Genomic DNA, 10645 nt, shown 5'->3' on the forward strand with positions numbered 1-10645 from the left:
GTTAATTTCATTTGTGTGTTTTACTTACAAACAACAGTATGTCACATTAAATGGTTTAAAATAATTTTAAACCGTTTTGCTGTATTGTTTACAACTTGGTTCCTATTCTTTATGTTAGGACTTAACCTCCAGCGGACAAAGCACCAGCAGCTCATCGGCTCTTTCTACTCCACCTCCTGCCGGGCAGAGTCCAGCTCAGCAGGGCTCAGGCGTTAGTGGAGTTCAGCAGGTCAATGGTGTGACAGTGGGGGCACTGGCTAGTGGAATGCCGACTGTAACATCCACCATTCCTGCCGTGCCTGGAGTGGGTGGAATAATTGGAGCTTTGCCAGGTAACCAACTGGCAATTAATGGCATTGTAGGAGCTTTAAATGGGGTTATTCAGACCCCTGTCACAATATCCCAGAACCCTACCCCCCTCACCCACACAACTGTACCACCTAATGCAACACATCCAATGCCAGCTACACTGACTAACAGGTAAGAAACTTAAGCATCTTTTGCAGTTTTTAGAGCAACATGGTACCAAGCTATCCATGCTTTAGTTAGGGATGTTTTAATGTGTCCCTTATAGATGTGCTCTAAGAAAGTAAAACCCACAAACTAAATATATTATACCGGGAGCCATTTATTTTTGACACTTTAGTAATTCAGATTAAATACAAAGTAAAATCATTTTTAGTAACAAAGCATAAGCATTAAATATATTCTGTACTGAAAATTTCAGTCTTGATCTGTAATGTCTGTTTTAAATGCTATTTTTCTTAACCTCATGTATCAAAAATTCTGGAGCAAAGTAATATTGTAATGAAGATCACATATGAATGTTGGTTTCTTAAAATTCAGCTATGTAATTTTGTTAGCTTTGTAATCAAAGGTTTTGATATAAGATGAAGGTCAAATATTTATCTTGAATTTCCAGGGAGTGAGACTTGCTGTTTCATTGTGCTGGAATTTCATTTGAATGGCAAAGCCATGTTGTTATTGCACATACTTTTGAGGAATAAATCATTTTAAATGGATTTGTAGTGGATAGTAGCAAACTGTTTCTTCTGGCTCTCTTTTCGTTAGTGCTTAATTTACTGACAGTTGGGACCATAAAAAAAGTTTAAGTTAAATCAGTTAGCAGTATGTTTGGATTCTTTGTTTTAATCTGTGGGTTAAATTATCCTTGAATGATTGAAAATAAAGTATTACATGTGCATATAAATTTTTATTCCATTAAGCAACTTAGTACCTGCTTGGTTTACAATAAAAAGGGAACCAAAACATTTATTGACAATGTGAATTCTTGGTTATCTGTATATGTGCAGAGAGAGAGAAAGAAGAGATTTTTACATCGTTGTTTTTCAAAAAGTGTTATGGTTAAAAACTTGTTAAACTTATTAAACATCAAATTGAGAAGTTCTTTCATTTTACATTAAAAAAAAAGAGGTTTACAGTAGAAAGTAAGAATTTTCATCATTTTTCAGTGCCTCAGGACTAGGATTACTTTCTGACCAGCAAAGACAAATATTTCTTCATCAACAGCAATTCCAGCAGTTGTTAAATTCGCAACAGCTCACACCAGTAAGTTCTTCCTTTTGATAATATTTGATCTTTATTAGGAGCAAGTGATCAAAGTTAGAATAAATATTCAGTGTGTAGGTATAGATCACCCACTTTGTGAAGTGACATGGTCTAGTCTATGATACCTGCAGTGATATTAATTATATGGATTCATCAACAGGTATTAGAACATTATTGTGCTGCTCTTGTAGGCTCTGGTGAACAAGACTTGTCTTTTCATGTAGCTTCCTTCTGATAGGGGAGATAGACATTAGATGCATATCTTTTGATAGTGATGAGTACTAGAAAGAAAAACGAAGCAGGATAAGGGAATAGAGGACAGTGGGGGGAGAGCCATGGTAGATAGGATGGTGCAGCCACTGAGCAGATGACTTTTGAGCACAGGTGTGAATAAAAGGTGAAGGAGCATGACTTTCTGACACAGAGGTAGCAGCGAATGTGCACTCAGGGCTGAGGGGCTAGAGCACCTGTGCTGCATGACTGGGCTGGTGTGGAGGAGAGCAGGCAGATGTGGGCTGCAAGGTCGTGGGCTGCTTTGTTTGGCTGTCCATGGTATGGGGTTTAAATTTATCCTAAGTGTGATGGAAAGCCGTTGGTGATTTAAAAAAAAAAAAAAAAACACCTTTCTTTGTGGAAATAAACATTCAGGTGTACCAGCGGTAGAGAGTATGGTATACCAATTGCCTAGCTTTTATAATTATCCCCATTTAAAAGTCTTTTTTCATATATCCTCATTTTTCCTTTCAGGATTTTAAAGAATTAAGTGTAGGGTTTTGAACACAATAGTGACATGACAATAATTTACATTTTAAAACATGAGTTTAGCTGCTGAATGGAGAATTGTGTGTGTGTGTTGGGGGGAGCAGGGCTCTGAGGGTGGTCCAGGTGCTGCTGATTTATGAGAGCAAGATTAACATGGTGAAACTGTCTAGAATTGTGTATTTTGAAGACTGGTTTGTTGGACATTTACTTGGATGATGACTCTTACTGAGATTTGGAAGATTAGGAGGAACACCATGTTTTGGCAAGAGAACAGGAGTTCTGTTATGGACATGCTGATTTGAGGTGTCTGTTTAGATGTTCAGGTGACACAGATTAAGCAGTTAGATGAGTCTGGAGTCCAAGGAAAGGATGAGGTTGGAAATAGGAGCTTGGAGTCATTGCTGCATATGTGATGTTTAGATTCACACGACTTGCTGAGGACAGTAGGGAATGAAGACTGATGTCGTCAGAGGACTGGGCTCTGGGCATCCTGAAAGAGGAGAGTAATCCAGTCAAGGGTCTTGAGGAGAGAATGAGGGGAGAGTTAGAACAGAGTAATGGCCTAGAGTTCATGCAAAGAAGCTTTTCAAGACAGGGAGGACTCAGCTGAGTAAAATACTCTGTTGAGACAAGTAAGAACTGCCTGTTGAAACTAGGTGTCTAGAACTCTTTGAGAATGTGATTTTGGTGAGAAGTGAAAAGCTTCATTGAGTGGTTCAAAAGAAAACAGGAAACACAAATGGGGTACAGGCCACTTGAGATATTTTACTGTGAAGAGCAGAGAAGTTAAAGAGCAGTTAGCATTAGGAAGACGTCTATGGGCGTCTTTCTGTTCATTTTGAAAATAACAGCATATGTGTATGTTTTTTTGATTGATTTATCTTTGGCAGCACTAGGTCTTCGTTGGCCTGTGTGGACTTTCTCTAGTTGTGTCGAACGAGGGATCCTCTAGTTGTGGTGCCCAAGCTTCTCAGTGCGGTGGCCTCTCTGTTGTAGAGCGCAGGCTCTAGGTGCAGAGGCTTCAGTACTTGCATGGGCTTAGTTGCCCCCGTGGCATGTGATATCTTTTGGACCAGAGCTGGAACTCATGTCTTCTACAGTGGCAGGCTGACTCTTATCACTGGACGGCCAGTGAAGCCCTCTATGTATGTTGATGGGTAATTTTCTGGTGCAGAGAGGGGAGGGGTAAGGCCAGGGCAGCAGAGCGCTTCAGGAGGGAGCAGCTTTACCTGGTAAGAGGGAGGTGCAGAAGCTGTTAAGTGCAGATAGGAAGCTGAAGAAGCCCACTTCTGATGTTTTTCATTTTCAAATGAGAATTATAAGTAAAGTCATCAGCTGATGGAGATAGGGAAATTGTGGTTAGAGGAGAGAAAAGGTGTGGAGCAGATATCTTGGAGGAGGGGTGAGAGAACTAAGGTACTTTATGTACCGGCTGTGTCTTGCACACCTCACTGAGTTAGACTAGGAGGACATTCCTTTAATTAACTCAAGGTTTCAGCCTTTGTAATTTCTTTCTAAAATAAAACCCACCGACTTTCTTGCTTTAGTCAAAAATATATTGAAAATGTCTATTTTATAATTCTGGATCGTTGTCACTGTTCTTAAAGTGGTATGAGGATAGATTACATATAAATTCTTAAATGCTTACACTAAAATGTGGTCTTGTTTTCTTATCTCTTGCCACATCTTATTATGAAGTACTGAAATTTCAATTTATTTGGGGTTCTTCCTATTAAGATTTTATTCTAATAGTCACATGTAGGTGTCTTGTTTCTGGAATGTGGTTGATTAAGAAATTTTTAGCACAAATCATTGCCCAGAGTCCATGAAGACTGAGTGGATTAGACTTGATATTTTCTTTTGCCAGCCAAGGCTGTGGGATGAGGTTTGTTCATTGATAAGCATTGAACTTCTTGTAGGCAGGAATGGTCCTGTGCGGCACCTCCCCCTCCCGCTTTAAGAACAAACTCTTGCTGTACCCTCCTCCAGGTACTGCCCGTGCTCAGCCCGGTCCATTCCCACCTGGCATCTCCCCTGGTAATGGCGACTGTCCCCAAAAACTCTTCTCTTCCCCTTGCTCCCAGGATCTTGGTTTTCTTCCTATCTAATTGGTTCTTCGTTTTTAGCTTGCTTTCCTGGGTGCTCCTCTTTTTCTTAGTCCCTCTCACTTCAGTGGGTCCTAGAATTCAGGATCTCCTCCAGTCAAGTGGCTTTAAAGACTGTGCCAACACCGACTTCTCCAGACCAGGCCTTTCTTTGGAATCGGAAGCTCTCATATCCACTGTTTCCTTGGTGCTGCCTCTTGGCTCTCTTAACAGATGGTGCAGGCATACCATGGCCACACCGAACTGCTGGCCTGCCACACGGTGCCCCCACCACAGCTGATGCACCTCCGTCCTTCCAGCTGCTTCAGCCAAAAATCCCTGCCGTTTTTACTTCACCCCTCTCTTCTTCTGCCACCTCACATTGAATCCCTCAAGAAATGCCAGGTCAAGTTGTGTCACTCCTCTGCTTCGTCTGCCTTCCGACAGAACTCTGGGAAAGAAGAGCCAGTGTTCTCGGCCACACTGCAGGCCCTCGTCCTTCTCCAGCCTCCATCCTGCTCACTGCACTCCAGCCCCGGTCTCCTCACTTGTCCTGGGTCATGCTAGCTACACCCACAGGGCCCCTCAGCACTGGCTAGCGTTCTCTGTGCCTAGAACCGTCTGCCCTCCTCCTCACCCCACCCAGTCCACATAGAGAATTCCCTCATCTCCTTGCACCTGTAACCAAGTGAGGGCCCCCTGAAACCGCCACCCACCCCCATCCCACCCCATAGTCTCTCTCACACTACTGTTTTGCTTGACAGGAATCACATCCTAACACTTCTTCTCCCTAGAACAGTGCCTGACAAATCACAGTAAGCATTCAGGAATGCTGGAAGGCATGGTATGATAACCACATCAGGAGAACACTCTTTCTGTTGGCATGAATGAGAACTTTAAAAGTTAAGAAGTTGGTGCAACAGTAATTGCGGTTTTATTGAACTTTACTGTTTGATATTGGAATACATTCTTAAATGTGGTTATGTTCTACATCATTTTAATGAGTATTTCTCGCTTTATGGTTTTTTTTGCTAATGACTTATTACTTGCTGTTTATTTTATATTTATTTTAGACTATGGAAATGATGTTAGACAAAAAGCAAATTCAAGCAGTTTTCTTATTCAAGTTCAGAATGGGTCGTAAAGCAGTGGAAACAACTGGCAATGTCAACAACGCATTTGGCCCAGGAACTGCTAACAGATGTACAGTGCAGTGGTGGTTCGAGAAGTCTTTCAAAGGAGATGAGAGCCTTGAAGATGAGGAACATAGCAGTCAGCCATCAAAAGTTGACAACGACCAATTGAGAGCCAACATCGAGGCTGATACTCTTAAAACTAAACGAGAATTTGCCGAAGAACTCAATGTCAGCCATTCTACGGTTGTTCAGCATTTGAAGCAAATTGGAAAGGTGAAAAAACTCCATAAGTGGGTGCCTCATGAGCTGACTGAAAATCTAAAAGATTGTTGTTTTGAAGTATCATCTTCTCTTATTCTATGCAACAGCAACAAACCATTTCTTGATCTGATTGTGATGTGCAGTGAAAAGTGGATTGTATATGACAGTCGGCAATGACCAGACCAGCTCAGAGGTTGGACAAAGAAGAAGCTCCAAAGCACTTCCCAAAGCCAAACTTGCACCAAAAGTCATGGTCACTGTTTGGTGGTCTGCTACTGGTCTGATCCCCTAGAGCTTTCTGAATCCCAGTGATATCATTACATCTGAGAAGTATGCTCAGGAAATCGATGAGATGCACCGAAAACTGTAACACCTGCAGCTGGCAATGGTCAACAGAAGGGGCCTGGTTCTTCACGACAGCGCCCAATGGCACATCACACAACCAGTGCTTCAGAAGTTGAACAAATTGGGCTACGAAGTTTTGCCTCATCCACCGTATTCACCTGACCTTTTGCCAACCAACTACCACTTCTTCAAGCATCTTGATGACTTCTTGCAAGGAAATGCTTCCATGACTATCAGGAGGCAGAGACTGCTTTCCAAGAGTTCATCGAATCCCAAAGAACGGATTTTTATGCTATAGGAATAAGCACTTTTATTTCTCATTGACAAAAATGTGTTAATTGTAATGGTTCCAATTTTGATTAATAAAGATGTATTTGAGCCTAGTTATAATTATTTAAAATATGTGATCTGAAACTGCAATTACATTTGCACCCACCTCTTAAAATAACTTTTAAAGTTCTCAGAATAAGAACATAATAAAATAACTCTTTAAGTTCCCAGAATTATAGGACGGATTTCCCCATGCAGTGATTTCTAAAGCCAAACACAGATCACCGTGGCTTCTCTAAGTTGCCATTTTCCTTGATTCTCGTGTACAGTCTCATTTGAATAGGGGTTCTTTCGCTTGTTCCATTTTGGAAATAAAACCATCCCCTGATACTGACATTTACAGTAGATGGTTATTGTCTAGTGCAGTGTGTTTTTCCAGATGGCACTCCTGTTGGGTTTCTTAGTGGTATGACTTTGACATCACTTCAGTACCTAGTATCAGAACAAAGAAGAAAAGAGACAAGGCAGGCTGTCCTGCTGGCGTGTCTGGGCTGGGAACTCACCCCTCCCGCGTGTTCTTGCTTAAGGAGCAGCACCAGGCACTTCTGTACCAGCTGGTGCAGCAGCACCACCAGCAGCAGCAGCAGCAGCACCACCAGCCTGACCTCCAGCAGCTGCAGATCCCGGGGCCCACGCAGATACCCATCAACAACCTGCTTGCAGGCACGCAGGCACCTCCACTTCACCCAGCCACCACCAACCCGTTCCTCACCATCCATGGTGAGAATGCAAGCCAGAAGGTAACAGTAAGTATCTGTTTTGTTACAGCTAGTGAAATCACAGAGCCAATTTTAGTGATTAGAGATGACTGTCTCTCCGGCCCTCCCCTTCTTCCCTTCCTCCCTCTTTCCTTCTCTCTCTTTTAAAATATATTATCCCCCAGATAATTTCTTCTGAAAACCAGTTGTTTCAGCAGCTGGATATTGTAAACACGAAGGACCTACACCAATTTATATATCCCCTAAGTATATCAGTTTGAATTTGCATATAAGGTTGGAAAGCTGTTTTATAATTCACCAGTTTTTCAAAATGAAAATATTTTGGTATAGTAAGTAATATGGGACAGTCCAATCAAAAGATAAGTAGTTGGTATTTTGAGAATCTTTAAGTGATTTGTTTAACTACAGAAATAATCTAGATAATTTAGGATTATTTTTATTGTTTTGCTCAGATGTGCTAAAACTGAATTATACTTACAGTAAAATTAATATATAAACTTTAGGGCAATCTAGTTATTCTACTGGATAGAAAGTAAACCATAGTAACAATTGTAATGAAATTTAAATTCTTAATCTTATGTAAGTGATAGCAAAACAAGGGGTGCAGGAACAGTATCCTTATGCATACAGTGCACACATTTTAAGGCTGTTTCTTTCTATTAATTCTCCCCTGCAATCAGGTCTACTTTACTGGAGTGTAAATGTTTCCCCTAAATTCCAGTTGAGGGCAGAACCCTGTTAGAGGAAGGATTTTGGGATGTAGAATGGAGACTGGACACCAGGAAAAGGAAGAAGGGAAAGAATGAGGTGGGAGACTTGGCAAAAACGGTGTTCAAAGTCACAATGTTTGCTCTTCTGCTCTTTACTGTGCTTTTAGTTTTCAGAAGCTTTAGTTTGTATTTAGTAACAAGAATTAGTTCAAAATAAAGTATACTGGTTTTCATTACCTCGTCAATGCTTTTTGTTTACCCTACTGTTCTCTGACTTCCTGATTGTGAATACTGTCATTATCATTATCAGAAACCTAGTTTTGCAGACATGGAAATTTCATTCATTCTGTACTGATTTAGATTTTTTTTTTTAACCATTTTTTGCTCTAAAGTTTTTTCTTGTGTTAAAAACAAAAAGGTTATACAATATGAAATGTATTTCAATGGAAAATCATGATAGTAAACACTATCAATATTAATTACCTAATGTAGAAAAGCAAGTCTGGGAAGTAATATGAGTATCCCGCTGTGTGACAGGCATCTTTATTAGAGACAGTGGTATATATGGTTCCAGTCTTTAAACTATTAAAAACCCTGTTTTTTAAAATAGGGAGATTGAAAGAGGTTGAAGTTCAAAGGACAGATAGCATGTATGTGGTATCAGAACCCATGACTTCCTTATTTGTTCATTTTCCACACGACTGTATTACTACTACCGTGGAAAAGTCCGTTTTGGAGGGATGATTTCTACTTTTCATTCCTTATTAGTCCTGCCTCAGAGGAGTACTTCTGTCTTTGTGTACTGCTGAATTTAATATAAAGCAGCTGAATGTTTACCAGTATTTTCATGTCTTTACATTATGCTGAAAAGTAGCCATGCTGACTTGTAGAAAAAAGGAATAACCATATATACTACCTTTTATCTCAGTTATAATTTCAGTTGAGTAGATTGTTTCAAGTGTGGGCCAAAAATTTCTTTAGCTAATGCACTTGATTTTGTTTGTTTTAACCGCAGAGACTTAGTGATAAAAGTGGGCCTGTTGCTCAAGAGAAAAGTTGACACTTGAGAAAAAACCATCTAGAAATGGCCTATCCTGCTGTCCTGGCACTTCATCTGGCTGCTGTTGCAGTCCTTTTACTACACCTATGAAGAAATGCAACAAAAAACCAGCTGCATGACAAGGGATTAATTGCCACAAGAGCATTCTTGTAAGGCTTTGGTTGATGTTGCTTTGTTGCACTGAAATGAAATTCCCATATCCCCTACCCCTCTCCCAGATTTTTTTGAACTTGGAAAGAAAATTTAATGGCTAACTTTGGTCAGTGAAATAATTTACATGGCAATGATTTTATCAACCTAAGAGAAATTTAATATAGTTGGTGCACAATTAATTTTGATTTTAAATTGCAGAGATGACTAGCAAAACTAAAGACTTGTTCCATTTACAAACCATTTGATTTTATTGTACCAGTTGGAACATGAAATACGATCTTTTGTTTGGGTTACAGTACATTTGCTCTGTGAGTCAAACCTTAAAACAAATTTCAAGGAACTGTTAAATTTCTTCTTCTAGAGTTTGATTGGTTAAATATTACAAATAAATAGGTCATCCACTGGGACTTGGCAATCTTTGTTATAAAAATTTCCTTTCTAATGGGATTTGGCCAATTTTGGTAATCAAGTTAGCATGGTAAATGTCTGCTTCTGCTAAAGGTAATTTTTTTTTGCTAAATGCTTTTTCTTTAGTGTTAAGACCTACTCATATTTTGAAGAAACCTCGAGTTAAGAGAGCTCTAAGGCTGCTGGGGAAACCAGCTCAATTCAAAATGAAAGAGGGGCCACTCTGGAAACTGCTGGTAGGGTTTGGCCTGAATCAAGTGCCTGTTAGTACCTGCCTTGTGCTGAAGTGGCTCTGGTCAGCTGAGTAGCAACAGCAGCCTTCCCCATGGTTCTGCCTTTATTGAGAACTTTCTATGCCACTGTAGATAGCTCAGGCGAAGCTATTACCTGGGTATTTATCCACTAATGAGTCACAAGAAACATGTGTGGATTTGGTAAGAATTTTCTTTTTTTCTTTAGACAACTTCTTCTTGTTAACAGTGATTTCAAACAAACAAAACAAGACACAAACAACCCCCACCACAGCAGTTCCTGAAACAGGTGAAATCTATGTTACACCCCTTCCACGTTGGGTAGCCCCACTCCTGGGGTAACAGTGTAGCAGAATATAAATTAAACAATTGGGGATGTAATCATTGAACTGCTCTTGAATGTGTGAATTATTAGTGGAAAAAAGACCCAGATGTAATTAGACCTCCACTGTGTACTTAGCTGGAAGAACATGTTAATTCTGCAATATGTCTCTTGGTTAAACATTGCACAGTTCTTACCTCATTTCTGTAAATAAGGTTTTGTGAATCTGTTTTGTATTGTGAAAAATTCATAAGATAACATTGATATTTTGATTTGTAATATTTCTAATTGGTAGATTTAATTGAAAAGTAAAATTAATTTATTTTTATATGTTCAGGGGAATTTTAAAGAAAGTCAAATCTTTTGTAGATAATTAAAAAAAAATCGGTGTGGTTTATTTTACTTATTTAACCCACTGGTTGTTATTCTGTAACAATTTGTATAAATGGTAAATTTTGAATGTGTTGTTATTTTACTTAGATGTAAAATTCCACATGTATTAAAGAAAATGTACAAAGTTTTTGTTAATAAAATT

General features: G+C 39.6%; 1 protein-coding gene across 1 annotated transcript in view; it reads left to right on the top strand.

The window, feature by feature from the left end:
* The window catches only part of MLLT10 (MLLT10 histone lysine methyltransferase DOT1L cofactor), a 209872-nt gene extending 199647 nt beyond the window's left edge, over positions 1 to 10225 (top strand). The window contains exons 20-23 of the mRNA XM_052650785.1: positions 119 to 480; positions 1473 to 1569; positions 7015 to 7233; positions 8932 to 10225. Of these exons, the coding sequence (XP_052506745.1) occupies positions 119 to 480; positions 1473 to 1569; positions 7015 to 7233; positions 8932 to 8976 (723 nt within the window). The 3' untranslated portion in view covers positions 8977 to 10225. The remainder of the gene's footprint in view (positions 1 to 118; positions 481 to 1472; positions 1570 to 7014; positions 7234 to 8931) is intronic.
* Positions 10226 to 10645: the final 420 nt, after the last annotated feature.

Source organism: Budorcas taxicolor, chromosome 13 (assembly GCF_023091745.1).
Source record: "Budorcas taxicolor isolate Tak-1 chromosome 13, Takin1.1, whole genome shotgun sequence".
Lineage (NCBI taxonomy): Eukaryota > Metazoa > Chordata > Mammalia > Artiodactyla > Bovidae > Budorcas > Budorcas taxicolor.